This window comes from Notechis scutatus, chromosome 1 (assembly GCF_049901735.1).
Source record: "Notechis scutatus isolate UNSWTSFEM ecotype Mainland chromosome 1, rNotScu1.2, whole genome shotgun sequence".
Classification (NCBI taxonomy): Eukaryota; Metazoa; Chordata; class Lepidosauria; order Squamata; family Elapidae; genus Notechis; species Notechis scutatus.
In genome coordinates, this window is record NC_142009.1 from 302667647 (window position 1) to 302688058 (window position 20412).

The 20412-nt window shown below is 36.1% G+C and overlaps 1 protein-coding gene across 2 annotated transcripts in view; it reads left to right on the forward strand.

Moving 5' to 3' along the window:
- The first annotated feature begins 671 nt into the window (after positions 1–671).
- TUNAR (transmembrane neural differentiation associated intracellular calcium regulator) overlaps positions 672–20412 on the forward strand; it is a 53584-nt gene continuing 33843 nt past the window's right edge. Inside the window, exons 1-2 of one of the 2 annotated variants that reach the window (XM_087952136.1) lie at positions 683–1264; positions 11726–12003. In XM_087952136.1, the coding sequence (XP_087808262.1) occupies positions 11965–12003 (39 nt within the window). In that variant the 5' untranslated portion in view covers positions 683–1264; positions 11726–11964. Of the gene's footprint in view, positions 1265–11725; positions 12004–20412 lie in introns of both variants that reach the window. The other variant, XM_087952137.1, reaches the window with a different exon arrangement.

Here is a 20412-nt window from a genome sequence, read left to right on the forward strand (position 1 = left end):
GAATGAAATAGTAGTCTTGGGTAAAGGATCCCAAAGGAGAGAGCAATCTCTACAGTTTTCTCTCTAGGCCCCTCTTCAATTTAATTTTGACGAAGGGCAGAGCTGTATTCAATCTGGCCTCTTTTGCCCATTCCTGCCCTCTGATATGGCAGAGGTCAATGCTGAAGTAAGACTTAGCAACCAGTTTGATTGCAGTACTCCTTCCAGGCCAGCCCTATGGCCAGAAAGGTTGTTAGCTCCACCAATTAGAAGGTAGTAGTGCAAACAATCTCTAGCAAAAAGAGAGAGAGAGAGAGAAAGAACTACATCATTTTATCAGAAATCATAGAATGTTGATTATCCTTTCATTTGATATTTCAAAAGGTCTTCTCATGAATTTAAACTTTGATGTTTACTAGTCTAATTATTTTAATGATTTCATCTCAGGATAAGCCCTGTAGATATCAGTGTGCATTGAAACACTGAGAAAGAACATAACTCACAGACTAATCTTGCTCTTTTTCACTAAAATTGTGAGGCTTAAACATCAGCAAAATAAAAACGTATGTTGTATAAGCTTAGCTGATCCAATCGATTCTTTTCCCTTTTGCTGTATTTCAACAATTTTGTTTTGTTTTAAATCCCCCCTCCCCAAGGAGTATAATTCAAGGCAATCACAAGATGCTCAACCTCTCCTGCTGTTTCTTCTGCTGCTACTTGTTCCTTTTTCTTGTTATTCTGAATTGAATCTCCACACAGCCATGTGTATCTTTGCCTGCTTTCTTGCCTTATTCGAACCCAGGAGCTGCCTTCCAGCTTGATGAATACAAACTGTTTGATTTGGGAAATGCCCACGCCTGTGAAAGCAGTTTGCATCTCTGAAGAGTTCGGATTCATTTGCTCCTCTTCCTTCTCTTTTCCAGGCAGGCAAGGCAGAAGCTGTATAAATAGCCAAGTCTGTGCTACCTCCAGTTTGAGATAATCCAACCCTCTCAGAAGCGAGACATACAGGAGGGAAGAGCATCAAGCAGCTTCCAAAATGAAAGATGATGTATATTCCAGACTCAATCTCCTGAGCAATCTTGGGAAGCTTGGATGGATTACAATAATACTTCAGCAAGGCTGCTGATATCCATTAAAAGCTGTCACTAACCAAGCGGGATAAGAGCTGGAGAGAATGTTATTCTTTCCACATCAGATTAATTTGAAGAGCTGATATCCTAGAAAGGATAAGACCTGAAAATTCGGATGGATTAAACTTTTTAAACCTTTGTTAGTGGAATGGGTGAGTGTTAAAGCTTCTTTTCATTTGCAAGAGGAAAATGGCATGATATTAATTCTTAACAATCCACTATTATAACACTTTGGCGATTATTTTAGAACAGATTACTGCTGCAGGAGTGGTACTTTTTTGCTGTTATATCTTAGCCATGCTTAAAATCATCTATGCAAGCAAAGGTGTTGTTAAACTGGATAAGTTTGGATGCTAGGATATTAGACTCTTCTCTTCTGAAATAAATCTTACTGATGTACCTGTATTTAGGTAAAATACATGGGGTTGAGCTGCATGATTCTAGAATGTATATTTTCATTTTCTTTCTCAACCTTTTGTTACACCAAAGCTTTTACACCACTGGGTTTTCACCCAAACCAGAATTCCATTCATTTCAGCATTCCATTATTTTGAACATTGATAAGGGGAATAGAAGCCCCAGATTAAAGTGAAGTTTGTGAATGGGGTTTATAATTAATCTGTGCTACTTGATTCATCTCTGAAACTACTGAAAGACTAAGGGTCCATATTTTAAGGGTTCATACTTTTAAATGAAAAGATCATTAGATATTTTTGGTTAATGAAGATTTAAAAAAAACACATATTGCTTTTTTAAAGGTTGTATATACTGTAGTTTTAATTAAGAGAAGTATTTTCAATATAAAAAAGAATATATTTCAATTCTATTTTCATTTAGTACCTTTTGTCATAAAATTATTATAAAACAAAGTTACTATAGGCTTAAGATACCATCTTAAGACTAAGTTCAGAGGAATGGCTAATAAGTAAGAGGCAATGTTGAAGATAAATATTAATTGTATCTTTATAAAACAGAAAACTATACTTGCTTATAAAAAGGAATATTTTTTAAAATTAGCTTATATTTTAGTTATGAAATCTTATGAAATCTGAACACCAGCCTATCAACAGAGGCAAATTGTAACTGAAATCTATGATTAGCTATATGCTTAATTAATAGCAGACACACTATTATATTTTCTCCATTGGATAATGATTTAGCACCTCTGCTCATGCATGTTTACAGTTCAAAACTAATTCATGATAAGTCAAAGAAAAGAGGTGAGATATTAAAACATAAGGATTTAAAAGAATTTAGAATGATAGAGAGAAATAAGAATCGAGAAGTGAAAGAGTGTGTTTCTAAAGAGCAAATAAACAAAAAATATATAATTTTGCTGTTTATCAATAAAAACTACAATATGAGAGTTCTGCAGGAATTTATTTGATATTAGTTCTTTTTCCTAATAGGTTCTGATAGACTCTGAGCAAAATATAGCATAACTAATTAAATAAAAAAAATCTGAAAATGAAATTTGTTTAATCCTGTTAATTTTCTAATGCATGTTTAACTCTAATCACATTTCCCTGGAAGTAAATCCATAGACAACCAGTGGAATATACTTATCTGTTTTCAAGAGATGGTGCTTGAGGGAGTTACATCACAGATCAGAGCATGTTTACTCTGGCATACTCAGTGTGCTTTGGCTTACAACTTTAGCACCCTTTCTGCAAACATTATTAAGCGAATTAAAATCTGTGTGTTTATTAAAAATAGGGTTGAAAATTTAACTGAGAATGAAAATAGTTCCATAGAAAAGACAAACTATTTAATGTTATTAATGAGAGTAGTTTCTTTAAAAGTAACCTTTAAAATTCAGTTTTCCACTTCTAATGTTCAGTCAAACAATTTCAAGTATTGAAATTATCTGCACTGAAAGTCTAAGCAAGATTATTTAATATTATAAAGAGGGGTCCGGAATATTTATCTCACAATCTCAGTTTTTACAATAATTTCTATTTTTGGATGATGGGAGTTGGCACTACATACACTGATTTCTCAATTTGAAACATAATTTTCTTTTTATTTTCCTGGAGGCTGATTCAATGCAGAAAAAATGGCCCCAATTCTTTAGAAAATGTTTCATCTGTATAAATTGCACTGCACGAAAGCAGATTTTCCTCTTTATAATGTCAAAGCAATAATGCCTACTAATACAAACAAGTGATAACAGACTCTTATAATAGTAATTCAGTATAGTGTTGTCTTATCCTTTAGTAAACTGATACAATTTCCTCTCATAGTAAGATCAAATTTAATATGTGGCATTTATGTAACAACTATAGCTATTAGTTTGCTGAAGTTGTTAGAAGACATTCATCTTTTCAAAGTACAAATTGGCTTCAGTTTAAAAGAATTTGAGGCAAACAATCACACTTGAGATTCAGGAAATTCATACCCTGCATGTTATGTCATTACATGATTATACACAGGAGGATTATTGTTTCTGTCATGAGCTTCAGAAACAAAGAAAACACATCTGTCAAATTTAGAGATAATTTGATCCACTTTGGATGTTTCTGTAAGGTAATCTTGCAAATTCAACTAGTGTATTCCTGAAGTTTTGCATGTACTTTTTGTTATAAATAAATGGATGATGATGACGATGATGATACCATCATTTGGGTGAACACTGTGATTCCATTTCAGCCCTATAACATAGTCCTTTCCTCTGCCCATAAAGTGGACTACCATTAATGGAGGAAAATTCTATGCATGTGGCAGGAAAGGGGGGAATATAGCAGAAGACTTGGATGCCTCTTATGGCAATTAAGGAAATGAGCATTTTAAAACCAAACTGATGAAAATATCACTTTTTTTGTTTCACCTCCGAGAGGCTGCTGTATAAAATCTAAGAAGACACACTTATCACTTCTGCAAGGTAGTTTTGAGCACACTTTCTGTTTTGGGTGCTGCTTTAGGTAGCTGATGTGCCATAGATTTTAGCTAAGCAGATTAAGAACATCAGTTTAAGACACATCCCTCCACTCTGAAACCTCATCTGCAAATTTTAGGAAATGATTGGAAGCCTGTTTCCTGGCGATATTGTAGGAGATCTGATAGCAGAAGTCATCTGCTTCCCTTGACTGTTATAGAATAGTTCATCATACAAGGAACAGATGTTCAGTAAAAATTAAATACAGCTATATGGATATAAGGCCTGAACTGGGTTGTTTTATGGTGCCAGAGGAATGGGATTAATCTATTTCCTCGTGCATCAGTTCTAAATGGAAGCTCTGACACTAAAAATTGCTATTTATTGCTTGAAAGGAAACTAGAGGTGTCATGTTAATTTTTTAATGACTTTTCCCATTTTAGGAAAATAGCAACTCTTTTGTAGGTATGAATTAGATTCAGCCATGGAAGACTAGTTTCACCAATAAACAAGTGGAGGCAATCAGCTTGTCTGTATAAAAAAGTGTGAGAGGAAAGAACTATGTGCCATTCAGCTTTCCTTGTATCCTCTCGATACAAGGATGTTGCCTTATTAGTATAGTGAAGATATCTGGGATAATGTTGAACCAAGATTCAACTGCCAGTCAAATCAGCTTTTGTACACAGAATGGAAGAGATAGCTCCATTTTTATGCGCACTTTGGAAACGTGTCTTACATTAGCCATGGCTAATGCTACTTTGGCTAAGGTTGTTGTTTTTGCTGATTATTTTAATTTTAAAAAACAGAAATAAAACAAAGTATCCTGATTTAAAAAAAAAACCTGGCCTCACCATTACCACTATTTGTACTCATACTGATTCACAAAATAGTAAAATAATGTTCAAATCCAGGTCCAGCTACATATCTAGACATAATTTTAATGACAATTTAACATCCCAGATCACTGCTGAGGGAGCATTCCAAGTCAGAAGCAGGTTTAATCATAAGTAATACAGACAATGTGCTGAAACATTGCAGAAATGGAATGAAATACAAATAATCAGAATCTGGATTGGTTGGTGAGCTGAAGGAGATGTGCAGAGAAAACTCTCAACATTTCAGGTGCTTTTACAAGTCTTTATCTGTAGCATCCTAAAATAATTTAAAATTTGGTGGTTCAGTAAATATTATTAAAACACAGTTGATTTAGATGATAATTTTTTTAAAAAAATAGGTCCAAACCGCTTTGCAAGTATTTCAATATTTGATTTTATTAAATCAAATTGTCAACTAAATCTATTAATCTGTTAATTGCAATAAAACATATATAATTATTTGCTTTTTTCATAGTTTATATTACATTATATTGTATTTTCATAGTTTATATTATAGTATAACAGATGGCTTGAAAGTGGAATTTCACAGATGATACTATCTATATATCAGTAACTTTCTTCAAAAACTGCTGGTGTATCCAAATTCTTTCTAGAGCCAATTTTCTTTGTCCTATATTTTTGAGCTAAACTTTTTTTCAATAAAGCAACCATTGAACCATATAGGACATTATAACGTTAACTTGCTGAAAAGTACATAGGGTATATACATTTCCTGCGGGCAATTTATATAATGGGGTAATTTTCTGGCTTCTTGGAAAGTTATGCTGCCCAGAGTTGGTTTGACTTTAATTAGAAAATTATAGAAGAGATAAGGTAATGAAAGAAATATTCTTGTCCATTGGTACTATAGTCTGGCTTTAATTTAATGTTGACTATTTTAATCATTTATTCACACAGTATTTCATCCAGAAATACAGTATAATGGATACAGTGACATTTTTAACTAGTATTTTATTGCAGCAATTGTAGCCATTTGAATTGCTAAAGCTAATGAGGGCTCAAAATCTGTTTTGCCATTTCTCAGGGGGGTGGGGCGTTATTTTCAAAGCACATCAGAAATTATTTTTCTTTCACCAGTATTTTAAGCTTATTTTGCCATGCCATTGCTGTTCCACGTTATTCTACTACCATATAATTTCTCTGGATGTCGTCAGTACTCAGCCTGGAAAAAATTTTCAGGAGGAATTCCTTTAGGAAAAAATCATTTAAGAATTCACCGAATTGGGAGGAGGGGAGGATGCAAATTGAAAGATTATTATAATGAAAGACCCACCATTCAGACTCACCTATGAATTACCAAGCATTGAAGTAAGTCAAACATCACTCTCCACTGTGAAAATTTCACAGAGAAAATTTCAAAAGGAAAAGCTTTTTAATCAAACTGAGTGAGATCTGGTAGAGGGAAATGCAGGATTTTTTTGTCTTTGTACTGAAGAAATCTCTTTCTACTTTATGGCTTAATCATCTGCAAACTTCTTTGCTTCTCCTTGTTTTTTTGAATCCTTCCTCAGCTTTTTTTCTCTTCAGACTTGCATTTGATTTTCTTCTCATAAATCTGTTCTGCTGAAGTAGCACCCACTTTGTATATTTATATATACTTATCAATGTAAAGGATTTTTTGATAAATACTTTTTGAAAATATGCAGGAATGCTCATTAGAGGAGAGGGCTTCAATGCAAATTTCAGCTGAAGTCATAGCTGGCAGAAAATCTGGTTTTATTGCTACATCATCAATGAAGAACAAATATGACTCTCTCATCTCAGTTTAATTTTAAAAATATATTATTTCCAAGTCCTCAAATTTATCTTTGTGGGCTAATTTTTTTTAAAATGCAATATTTCTCTTCCTTAATTCATCTAGCTGATTTTCTTTTTAACATTTTAAAAAAACTATCACTTAATTCTCTATTACAGTAAAATCAGTCATTATTTCATATCTGAAGAAAGTTTTCTGCTTGTTCTACAAAGTTCAGTTAAGAGTGAATCACAGTTAAGCCAAGAAGAAATCTTTAATATTTTGAAAAATTGGCCTGTGTTTTGATGATTTGCTGTTATCAGTTCTAGGAAACATGGACATAACCAATAACACAATGAAGAATCTTATAATATAGCCCTTTAGTTGGCAAATCCATATCTTTGTTCAATAAAAAAAATCTACTAAATCATCCCCAGCCACCATCTGAAAATCTGTAAATAGGATATCCATCACGTGATAGCATGATTATCAGGAAATTCTTTTTAATGTTCAGCCTTTCTTTTAAATTTGATCTATTGATCTTTTCCCCTAGAAAAATAGTTTCCCTCTTTCCTGGAGCAATCATTTAGGTCATTCAACTGAGGACATCTCCCTCTTTTGCCTTCTTTTTAGTTAAACATGCACAATTCTGTTGATGATTCTTCATAGGACTTCCCCTCTGATTATCCTAGCGGTAATCCTCTAGGATTTAATTCTCTAAATATGCTCCAGTTTTTTTCCTTTAAAACTGTGGTCCCAAGAATTGAATAGAATATTTCAAGTGCAACTGAGGTACCAAATTTTTGTTTGTATCCTGCTAATGGTCCACTGAAATGTCTATATTCTTTAACATGTACTCATGCCAAATCTGAACCTGTGCATTTGATTTTCTCAACCATGATATAGCTCTTTATATTTGTTATAGTTAAACATCATCCTGTTGTATTTGAACTGTCTGTCAAGGTCATTCTGAATTATGCTTTCATTCTCTAAGATGTCAGAAAACCTCCTTAGTTTAATGGCAATTTAACATGGATTTCACTCCATACAGTAAGTCATTTATAAAAATCAGAACTGATTTAACCACACAAAATTTCTTAAAAGAAGGCTTCAGAAATTTTTGTATAAATATGATTAGGAGACTAAGATCTAAACAACATGGGAAGGTGTGGAAATGGTGGGAACGGGGCTAATTGAACTTATTAAAATTAAAGGCTGGCTGGATAGTTGTCTGAAAGGAAATTTTAGAAGATGGTTTTTGATATGCACTTGGTTCTAGATGAATCTATATTTTCTCCTGAAATATCTGATTCACAATTTGATAAAGATTGATCTGAATTTAAAAGTCTAAGAGATGCCATGATACAAAACCACTTCCATTTTTTGAGACTGGGTCTTTAGTTATAACCACACTCAAACACAGAGATAGCCTGGAGATATTTATTCTGCACATTAATGATAATTCAATTCTTTGTGCAATATTAGATAATTCCCATACACTGTATATGGGGCTATTTTTGAAAGCTGTGTTAAAATGCAGCAATGTCTTTCAAGAGATTTTATAAATGTGATTCTGAAAATGTTGTTGTTGTATCAAAACATTGCAAAACAGCTACATTTGTACCCTTTTGTGCTTCAAAGCACCTTTTTGGGGACATGAATATAAAGCACCTCACAAATTCCATTGATTATTTTCATTTATATCCTGTCCTTTTCCATGAGAACTCAATATTTCCTAAAGGGCTTTCCCTTCATTTTATCTCCACTGTCTCAACCCCAAGAGATGCTTTGATCTTAGAGACAGATTGCAGCTCTATTTTTGAATAAAAAATTGTCACATTTGTGAGAAGGTATTTAGATACTCTTGTATATACCGCAGTGTGTGGTATTTTTACAAACACAGATTCTGAGTCAGGGATACAGTGTGGGGGTAAGCTGAGAAGTTATTTTTGTAAAGGACTGCAAAGTAGGCAGTCAAATTCAATCTATGAAAAAAAGAAACATCTTGAATTGAAATTAAGACTGCAATATGTGGATGAAAACAAAACTGGATTCCTCCCCCAGTCTCTCCCTCCCCCCCCATACCATATATATTATAAGACTCCTGCTAAAATAGAACAGCAGAAATTTAGAAAATGCAGAAAACATTTTGCTGAAACATCAATTCTGAGAGGAAGGCTAGAAGATGCTTAGTGTCAGTGTTTCCCAATAGAATTGGCTCCAGTTTGTCACTGGACGAAATGCCTCCTTTGATTGGTTCCTAAAATTGTGAGACCTGTTGGTTTGCCTGGCAACCAGAATACTAAACACAGTCACGAAGCAGCACTGCAGCCTTTTCCTGGAAAGCCTGCAGGTGTCATTTTAATTACCTTCCAAAGCATTGTGGGAAAATAAACCATCCTCCTCAAAGATTCATTGAGGGAGAGTCATTAAAATAGCGACTTAAAGGTGTCTGGGGCAATGGAAGTGCCAGCTTGTTTATTATTATAAATAAATAAAATTATTTTTCAGGGTTCTAGGAATTGTCACCTTTACACTGTTGGAGATTGAAGTGTTCTTGCAACATGGGAATGTTCCTGAAAGTGGGAATATGATCTCATGCATAATTAGTGGGGCAGAATTTATGAATATAACAAGTTATTTATTTGAGGGAACGCATTATAGGCAAAGTCCAGAGCCTAGGTAACTCATCCTATCAGGAAGAAAATCCAAGACTCCATTTGCTTAAGAAGTAGGGTAAGAAGAAGCAATCGTGGATTAGTAATCTGCTAGACAAAGAACAAACTGAAAAAAAGGAACAAAGGGTAAATACTTAACTCTGAATGCACCTTCTACTTCCCTCTTGCATTTAGAAAGATACAAAATACTGAAGTATTTTCAGTTTAGTCTGTCATACAAATATGGCACAAGAGTCCAAATACACCAGATGAAGGTATGGTTGAACAGAGAAAAGGGCAATTGCAGGCAGAAAGCAATCTAAAGGTCACGTGTCAGTGAATTATACAAGAAATGAGGAAGGGGAAAGAAAATGAGAAAAAGTCCTACACATCCCAGCTATACAGGTTTTATACCAGAGATTCTAGAGAACCAAAGTAATGTTAGGCAATACTCATGTAGATAAAGCGTGGGTCCTGTTCTATCTAAAAGTTCTTCTATTGCTTTTATCAAGGAAGTGGCTTCATAACGAAATATGAGCCTCAATTAAAAAGTTTCAGACAAAGTATATCTAACCTAGTATTAATATTAGATTTTTCATTTTTAAGAGGACATATTTCAACATTTTAAATGATCCATTTCTGCAGAGAACAGCAGGCTCCATTTTTAATAACAGGAACAATTCAATCATTAGAGGTTGAGACCTTCCCACTATAATTGTAATCCTGACCCAGTTTACCATTTAAATAATGGGTTGCTTTGACAATTGTTGTAGTGAGTTACAAAGAGGAGTGGGCATGTCTATGCTTAAAGTGTACACTATGTATTTGACCTTGCAAATTTTATACTGTGTTTTCCCCTTCTCACCTATTCATCTGCATATGTTTTCTGAAATTCTTGTATTGCTGGCTAATTTAGAATTTGCAGGGTGGATACCAAGACTGGAGAACATTAAAGGAAGTGCCAGGATTGAAACAAACAGCTTTATGTTTATTGAAATTGTCCCCATCCATTTACAGTACCAGTATAGTACCAATCTCCCACAATGTGCCCAAGTAATGGGCCTCAGAATTTGACTGATGAAGGGCTTGATTTCACTGGGCAAGTTTTATAGCCCTGCAAACTCTTTCTCCCCCTCTAACCTTGTTTGGTTTAGACATCAGAAAAAGTTATATATTAATGAGAACTAAGTATCTAATAGGTACTGTACACTTGGTACAATAAAAGAGGGGAAGAGTTACAGGATCTGGGACTGGAACAAAAAATGTTATTTCATAACTTGAGAGAATAAATAGGAAGAATTAACTTGTCTAAGCATCCTTAAAATTCAGGTTAATAACGGAATATCACACCTATATCTATTATAAGGATGGGGTACTAACTGTAAAATTAGAATCAACTATATGGAAACTGAAGAATACTGAAGAACTTTAATTGAATGGCAACAGTCTTACTATTTGCCTAAGCCCACAACAGCTTCTTAGCTGTGCTTTCTGCAGGAATAATTAGATGCAAGGGAATTGGGTATGCATGTATTAAGTTATGTGAATGTCAAAATTCTTTCATTCTTAAGACAAGCATAGCTATAGGCCAAGAGTCTTCAAACTTGGCAAATTTAAGACTTGTGGACTTCAACTCCCAGAATTCCTGAGCTAACATGACTGGAGAAGAAATTCTGGAAGTTGAAGTCCGAAAGTCTTAAAGCTGTCAAGTTTGAAGACCCCACAGACACCAGGCAGAAAGGGGATTAACATTAATACATCTTTACAGTTGAAGATCAGAGAAAAAAAGCCTCTCTTATACATTTGGCATCTTCATTTCCTTAGTGATATTCTGACTGTCGTGAAAGTAACTGTTCAGCAACCACAATCGGTTAACAAGCTCTGCTGAAAGATTTGGGAAAGTCGAAGTTACTAGTAATGGGAAGAGAGCAGCCCAAAGAATCCATCGGTCTCTAGATGTCCTTCCCCCACTTCTCTTTTTGACACCTAACCCTTTTGAAATCAGAATTAGAACCCCATCCAGGGCAGTTGAATCACATGAATTGTAGTCTTTTTTTCTCTTGATAGGAAGATTTTATTGAGCATTATACCTGTTTTCCCCAGCTGCTTTCCAATATCAATATACAATTTTGGCTGCCTAAGCAAGGGCAAGTTTAGAGGTATCTTTCCTTTTCTTCGTTGATGGCTGAGGTAATATTCATTGGTGATACAAAACTGAATTGTATTTGCACAATGTGTGCCAAGTGGGAATTGTGAATGTTTGTTCATTACAAAATAATTGCCTCTCTGCAGGTAAAATGGATAAAATTGGATTGCTCGGAGTATGAAAATAGAATGCCCCTTTCCTTTTCAAAGAGCTGACAGTGCCTCAATATCCATTACTAAGATCTTTTTTCTCTCTTACCTTTTTTCCCTTCCCCTCCTCCCATCTTTATCTGTTTCTCTTGGAGACTCTCTGATGCCAGCAGAAGAATGAAGAACTTCTCCAGGCTGATGAGAAATGGCATTGCAAAGCTGGAGGAAATATTCCTCCCACTGACTGAAGTAGGATGCATGCTAAGGCTTTGACTACTGGTGAAAGATTGAAGCCTAGAGAAAACCTGCCCACTTGGCAGAGAAAGATGAACTGGATAATCTTCACGCCTTCCAAAGAGAATTTAGTTTCTATGCTGAAAATAATCATTGTGGTATGCTGGCAGATTTTCTTCTCCTGATGCACTACTGCATGGTAAGGCCTGGTTCCTTCCTCACACAGAATGCTATTTGTAATACACCAGTTTGTTATGGTTCTTGTTTCCATTTTAATTGTAAAACACGTGTAAAATGGTCTTCCTTCCATTATTCTTCTGATGGGTATCAGTGCTTACCATTATCAATCAAATGTTTATGACACTGAGTTTAAAGTAGTTTCAGTGTGGTGTTTTGTAGTAGTTTGAGATTTCAGATGATGAGTTTGTGACCTTACCATGCATTTATCTGTGAGTTGTTCATTGGTTTCAATTAAGACTATAAATGAAAAACAGGTCACAGAATGTTTTTTTAAAATCTGCTGTCAGTCTAGCATGGTACTTTCAAAATAGTCTTCCGCAAGCTTCACCCTCCTGCATATAATAAATGATATGCCCACAAATGCCCTGTGAATAGGAAAATATAGTTATCTAACTAGGTAAAAACTGGTCTAAAACCATAATAAAGTTACTCACTGTTTAGATAGCAAGATGTAATGAAATGTTTGACTCTGTAGGCGTGGTGAAAGAGAGGATGATTGGATTTTTAAAAATTCAAGATTGATTAACCACCATCCTCACCAGTGGTGGGATTCAATATTTTTTTACTACCGGTTCTGTGGGCATGGCTTGGTGGGCATGGCAGGGGAAGGATACTGTAAAATCTCCAGTCAGAGGTGGTATTTGCCGGTTCTCCGAACTACTCAACATTTCTGCTACCGGTTCTCCAGAACTAGTCAGAACCTGCTGAATACCACCTCTGATCCTTACTTATTTTGATCTCATGCATACCCGTGACTACACAACAAAAGGAATGTGTGAACCATCAATCACATAGATGCTCTTTTCCAGCAATTTCCACAATTGCAACTATAGTTTCTTATAACAGAAATCACCAGATAGCATCTTCAAAAATTTCTGGAAAAGCTGTATTTTCACTACATGTTCCTCTGTTCAGTATGGTACATGTTTAAAAAAGTCACAATGAAGCAAATGTAACTTCAGCCTGTTCTGTAGGTAAAATATGAACTTTACACCTTTTTTCTCACAGCTGAGAAAAGTAAGTTAAGCAAACCTACAAAGAGGCTGAATCCCACAAAAGTTAGGTAAATTTGTTTGGCGTCAAACTGAAGATTTCCTCTTGATAAAGAAACATATCTTATGCTTTGGTAGATGACTTTGGGTCTTTGTATATTTTTGAATTAGCAAAAATTTGTGACTAGATTAGTCAGATAAAAGGATGGCCAGAATGTAACTTTACATAAGAAAATACGATATGTGTGAATCAATTTTAATTAAAAAGACCTAAGTGAAAGATTTCATATTTGTAAACATATTTCCCTGATAACACTAAAGGACAGGTGTTGAGAGGCATTTCATTTCTGCCATTTTTAGAGGAATTTCAAATTCCATCCTAAGCTTGATTCAGAGGATCCATGTTAGTCAGTATAATTGATTGATTGATTGATTGATTGATTATGCACCATCAAGTTGTTTCCAACTCCTACCAACCACACAGATAGATTTTCTTTTCTAATCTGGTCTTTCAAGTCTCCAAAAAGTGCATTCATCTTCACTGTAACAAAGTCCCTCCACCTTTTTGGTGGTGGCCTTCCTCTTTCCTTCTGATCTTCCTGGTGTTAGAGCCTTTTTCAGAGAATTTGCCTTCAGATAATGTAGGATATATTCATCCTGGTCATTAGTATTATGTACTATTAATGAGGAACTACAATGTAAGCACAAGAGAGAAAGGCACTAAGTTAAAACTTCAGTGTCCTTGATGTTCTCTGAGCTTGCTTTTTTTTTCTCACAGGCATTTCATTACCAAACTAGCACTGATGTTACCCAATGTGGTAATGAAATATCTGCAAGGAAACAACCAAGCTCAGATAGTACCAAAGATCTCAGAGTTCAACCTAGAGCTTCAAATAGTTTCTTCTTTTGTTAAGTTGAAGCCCTTTGAAAACCCTGAGTTTTACTCTGAGTTGAAACCTTGAAAAAGCATAGCATGAGAATAAGGTCAGAAAAGAGTTTATTTGGCAAAATTAAATTCTGGATTGTTCAAAGGATGGAGGGGGGAAAAAACTGAACAGATGACATGAACATTATAGACTTATATAAGACACAAATTGTGAAGATATAAAACTTCAATCAGAAAGAAGAGTCTGGGTTAACAAATTGCAGTTGTTGTAGTTGTGTGAAATGCTCTTTAAAAATACTACATGATGGCCTGGTGTGCATAGCATACTAAGGCAATGGCTGGATTTCCCACAACACATACAACCGCAAGCTAAGCTAATCTATATTTTTTCTAGGAAAGACAGTCCTTGTACCAGTTTTCATAACAGTACTGTAAAATATTTTGGTTCTAGAAAAGCTGCATTTATCCATGCTCAGGACTTCAAAAGGAAGTCAAAAAGTGTGTGTGTGAGGGGGAAATCTGCTGTATATTCCTACACATACACACACACACACACACACATTCTGGCTGCCTCCCTTCCAGTGATGCCTTGTCTGCCCCAGTTTCCACCATGCAGTATCTTCTCAGCATCACTTCACAGAAAAGGGAAGGCTCCCTTCCAACTCCCACCACCTGGCCAGTCTTCACCAACGGGCTCCCCAGAAGAAGAAAAATACATCTAACCTCCTTGTAGGAAAAGCAAGCCTTTTAATGAAGGAGAAAAATAGCTGCAGAAGAGATAGACACCCCTTTCCATAACAAACCCTTCATAAGGTTGCCAAGAAGGGAGAGAAAAGGAACACGTGTACGAGCATTTTCATTGCATGCTGGGAGGGCTGGCAAGGACTGGAAAAGAAGACAGCTGACACCAAGGATGCAAACAGTGCTCCCAAATAGGAACAACAATGTTTGCTGCAGGGTCTGTCAATATATTCAGAGCTCAGGTGCAAGAAGTTCTGCCAACAGTTTTTTTGTCATTTACAGTCATTGTGTTATAAGCACTTGCAGGAGGACTGACTTCAAGCCTGGTGTGATTTAGTTGCCCCTGCAGCCAATTAGGGTTAGGAAAGAAGCTGTGTTTAGCAATGAGCTCTATAACTGAGAGCCTGGCTTTTCCTGTTGCTGTTTCTCCCTAATTTGTTTCTGAGGAGGCAGGCAGAGCAGGTGGTGTAAGGCAAATGTGTTATTTGGACAGGGCTACCATATGGTATTTAGGCAACATGGCTGATCTGCTGAAGGTATTTTAGCCCAATATAAATTTGCAGCCATTTAAAGTTGAATCTTTTCTCTCCTTAACTTCAGAGCTGAATGGTTTAGACATAAGCCTGACATAATTTTACCAACTTACATGTTTCATATCAACGTATCAAAGTGGTCAATGCACTATGTCCTCCAGAAAAATCATAACCAGCAAGGAGCAGAACAACTAGGGAGGAGTGCCCAAAGTTCCCGTCCACAACAGAATTCATAAGGATATTCCTCTCAGGTCCCTAGTAAACCAAAGTGATGATCTGGCTCCACCAAAAAGAAAAGGGCACTTAAGGCTGATAATATCAAGTACCCAATCTATTTCAATAATGTCTCATTCAGCTCCACAGTCTTCAGATCACCAACTCCATCTGGTTAAAATACTAAGCTCAGCGTGCATTCCACTATATGCTGATGCCAGGAACCAGCTGGGGTAGATATATAATTAATCACTGTAGGCAGGAAATTCTGAGCCAGCTCTGACAAGGCAACCTCAGTGTGAACACTGAAATCCCCCAGGCGAAGATGGGTAATTTATACCATGCCTAAGATTAATCTAACTAGCTTGGGAGACAGCTAGCCAGCAGAATGGACTATATGATAACTATATACCTTCTCTATCCTAGGAACAATAGCACACACTCAAAATTTTGGAATCCATTGATTAGAACATCTAGTTAGTGGAATTTCTATGTGCCAGGACTCTTATGTCTCTTTGCCTTCCAGTTCTAAGATTCTGCACCTCAAAGTAGCCCAACAAAGATAGTTGGGAGAAATAAACTCCTCTCATCTCCCCTTCCCCCAGTCAGATGTCTCTGATACACACCAATAGAATTCTCATCCAGGATGAAGTCTGAAATGAAAGATAGCAATGGTAATAATACTTAGACTTATATACTATTCCATAGTGATTTACAATCCTCTCTAAGCATCAGCATATTGCCCCCCAGCAATCTGGATCCTCATTTTACTGACCTCAGAAAGATGGAAGGCTGAGTCAACTGCTGGGAGTTGGCAGAATTAGCCTGCAATATTTTATTCTAACCACTGCGTCACCATGGCTCAGTTTATGGTTTACCAGCAGCTGATCTGGCATAGAATGGAATGGAATGGAATGGAATCGAATGGAATAGAATAGAATAGAATAGAATAGAATAGAATAGAATAGAATAGAATAGAATAGAATAGAACAGAATAGAATAGAATAGAATTCTTTATTGGCCAAGTGTGATTGGACACACAAGGAATTTGTCTTGGTGCAAATGTTCTCAGTGTACATAAAAGAAAAGATACACTCATCAAGAGTCAAGAATCATAAGGTACAACACTTAATAATAGTCATAGGGTACAATAAGCAATCAAATCACACTAGCAAACAATCAATATAAATCATAAGGATACAAGCGACAAAGTTACAGTCATACAGTCACAAGTGGGAGGGAATAGGTTGGAAGAGCCATTTTGATTGTTATCTTAAGTCCATTGGTTAGAAAGGAAGTAAGACCGGCTTTCTGTCCTGCTTTCTCTGCAATGACTGGTTGCAGCCTCCTAACCTCAGGGACCACCAAACTCATAATTTTAAATCCCAGGGACCACTGACTGGTTCTGTGGGCATGGCCTAATATGTGGGTGTGGCTTTGCGGTCATGTAACTGGCTAGGCATGGCTTGTATGTAAATATTATAAATATTTATATAAATATTGATTTTTTTATTAAAAAAGAGCAACTTTTACCCAAAATCAGGCAAAACAGGCAGGCAGATTGAGTTGCTCACAGAATCACAGATTCATTCAAAGATCTATCTATCTGCCACCGGCTAGCTCAGTCGGTCACATAAAATTTGCTTGCCATGAGTCTGCACTGAATAATAGAATCTTCAGTCCTAAGGAAGTTTCGGCTCTGCTTAAAAGCAGAACCAAAGATCTAAAGACTAGCTAGAAAGCAAGAAATCCAACCATTTCCTGCTTCCTAGCTAATCTAAAACTCCGGCACAGCAGAACAGCTGATGGTCAGAAAAAGGAAAAAATAGCAATTTAGCAGGCAAGTTTGCCAGGTAAGGAGTGAGTGGGTGGGGAGGATTCCCGCGGGCCATGTGGGCGGTGCAGCCTTGTGTCCCCACGCAGCCTGGATTAATTGCTTTGGGGGGTGCTCTGGGGGTGAGATTTCTCTGCGGCCCATCAAAGTTTTGTGGGCCGTGGCCCAGCAGTTGGTGACCACTGTTCTAGCCTATCTCCCCTGTCCTTTATTATTACTTCAACACTCTTTCCCAGACACTTTCCCATTCCTTACTGTTCCTTAACTTCTGACACTTCACTTAATAGTAAGTTCCAATAAAAGCAGCAATCCAATTTCCTTCATCAAAAACTGCACCTATATTTGATATACATGCACCTGAATATGCAGAAATATAATACAAAGAGTGCTTTAAGAACTAAGGCCTCTCTAAGGAGCTTTTGAAAAATAGCTCCCTTTGATGTCATTCAGGGCAATATTCTTTAAAATCAAAGCTCCATAAGATTGACTAGGCAACCCATGTCTCTTTGAGTCATTGCTCCAAAGTTATTTCCTTACTTAATAGATCACATATGGACAAGAAAGCATGGGAACAGGAACAACTTCTGACTTCTTGCCCATTGAGTTTCCTTGTGGGAAGCTGGCAGGAAGCACCAAAAATCTTTAGCATTAGCTGAGAAGAGTATGTGGGGCTTCCTCCCACCCTGTCTCCCCACTTCCTTCCCTCCTTCCTATTCCTTCCTCCTTCTCTATTCCTTTCTTTCCGTTTGCTTCCTTTCCCTTCCCAGCAGGCAGGCAAATGGCTATTGCTGGGTGTGGGAGGGAGCAAGAGATTGTGAGAGTGGCTGGGAAATACAATATTCAATATGAGCATCATGTGGCAACAGCAGCAACAGCAAGCCAAGTACAGCAGAGCTAATGGCACTAAAGCAACCACAACATCCCCAAATTTTATTCCCTTGGAACTAATGGGTCTTGGATTTGGGATACATTCTGTAAGTTAGCCCATTTGAGGTACCTTGGTTCAAACTTTGTTGCCCTGCAATGCAATGTTTCTAGCCCAATTAAAGATTATAACAATGAGAGTTTTAGTAGCGTATAGATGAAGCTTTGAGCCAAGTCAAAGGAGAAGACAGTGCTCTGTGGAACACAGGGGTATTTTGGGACTGCATGCAAATCTTCAGATTTGCAATATTCTATCCCTCACACTCTACCTAAGTGAAATGGTTCTCTTCTTTTTTTAGTCTCTGTGGAATCTAGTGGGGATGGAACTAAGAACATGCTTGGGCTTTGCACAGATCTAGTCAATGTTGTAAGAATGTTTAGTATAGCAAGTTAAGCTGCTTCACAATAGAGATCCTTCTCCTCCAACAGTAAACAATATTGTATATTTTAAGTCACACAGAAACATAACTATGGATGTAGTTTTTCATGCTCCTCTGAAGGTTTTCTTAGAATATAGAGTATGCACATAAATAGGCATCTCATCATTAGCATTAGCAACCTTGCAGATCATGAAGGAAGTCAAACAAGATTGTTTAACTTTAACAATGTATAAGTTTTTAGATGGGAGATTACTAGGAAATATATGTGTTTTGTGCCAGATTAGGAAATTAAAAATAAAATCCCACAGGAAGATTGTGATAAACTGTTTTTGTACTACATCCAGGAAAACTACATACTATCAGGATATTTTCTTTCTTTTTGAAAAATACTTTTTATTGACGAGATTAACAATATTAAAAGTTAATAAAAACTGAAATCAGAAAGAGAAAGGAAAATAGAAAAGAAAAAGAAAAAGTGCAAAAAAGGAAAGAAAAAAGAAAAAGGAGCAGAAAAGAAGATATATGTAAAAATAAATTTTGAAAAATGGCTCCTGATCCTCCTTCAACAAGTGCAGGCAAATGTAATATTTCCAGACTCCTTATAAGTTTGCATGCATAATTCATTTCTTCCCATAATTCCTTCATCCGTTCACAAATCCAAAAATTGCTGTCACGTCTGTCTAAGTATTGGCAAAAAAATCAATGAAGAATTTTCAGAATTTTATAGAAGTATTTCATATTTAAAGCCCGATCAAACAAGTCTGATCTGTTTTCAACAAACCCGTGCTGGCTACTAGTTATAATTTCATTTGTTTCTAGATGTTCATAGATCTGTTTTTTAATTATTTTTTCCTATATTTTCCCAGATACATTAGACTGATTGGTCTGTAGTTTCCTGGGTCTGTTTTTGTTTTTGTTTTTTTGAAGATGGGAATCACATCAGCTCTTTTCCAAACCTCTGGCATTTCCCAGGTGTTCCAGGACTTTTAAATATATGGTACAATGGTTCTGAGATAACAGCTGCCAGCTCCGTCAGAACTCTGGAATGTAATCCATCAGGTCCTGGTGATTTATATTCATCAAGATCAGACAGATGTTTTCTTACCATTTATTTTTATTTTTATTTATAGTCTGTCTTTTACAGTTATGTTTTGGGTAGGTTGGGTTATAGTTTCTTTTTGCTGGAAGATTCATGCAAAGAATAACTTAAGTAGCTTAGCTTTCTCTCTACTGCCTGTTACTTCCTTGGCATCTTCTCTCTTTTAGTGGACCAACTGTTTCCTTGACTTTTTTCTTGTTATTTATATGTTGAAAGAAACTTTTATTATCTAACTTTTGTTGCAAGTCTTTGTTCATTCTGAGCCTTTGCTTTCCTGACTTCATGTCAGGAAATGTCAATGAATCATCTCTTTCTTAATAGACTGAACAATTTATGGTCTCACCAATATATTTTGTTATTTAGTTATTTCAAAAATCTCAGCAAAAACATTAATATTCCAAAATTTTCTGACCCCTTGATTTCTTTAAAACCTTTTAAAATTAAATTCTGAATTTAGCTTTTGCCATTTATTATATTTTTTAAATATTTTAAGATGTTAAGTTTTGTCCTATTTGGGATGACTTTTTTTCCCACCAGGTAGCTATCCAGAGTTCTTTCCTGGAAGACCTCTTTTAACATATAATTGTTTTAATTATAAATCCAAAAGTGGCATTGGATGAAACCATTGTCCTTAAAGGCTCTGCCATCAGTGAGAGTTTGGTGGTTTCCCTTGTCTCCCACAGGCCAACCAGGGGTGGGATCCTACTGGCATAACAACAACCTGTTCAGTGACCATGTGCTTTGCGCACATGCACAGTACTTGTAG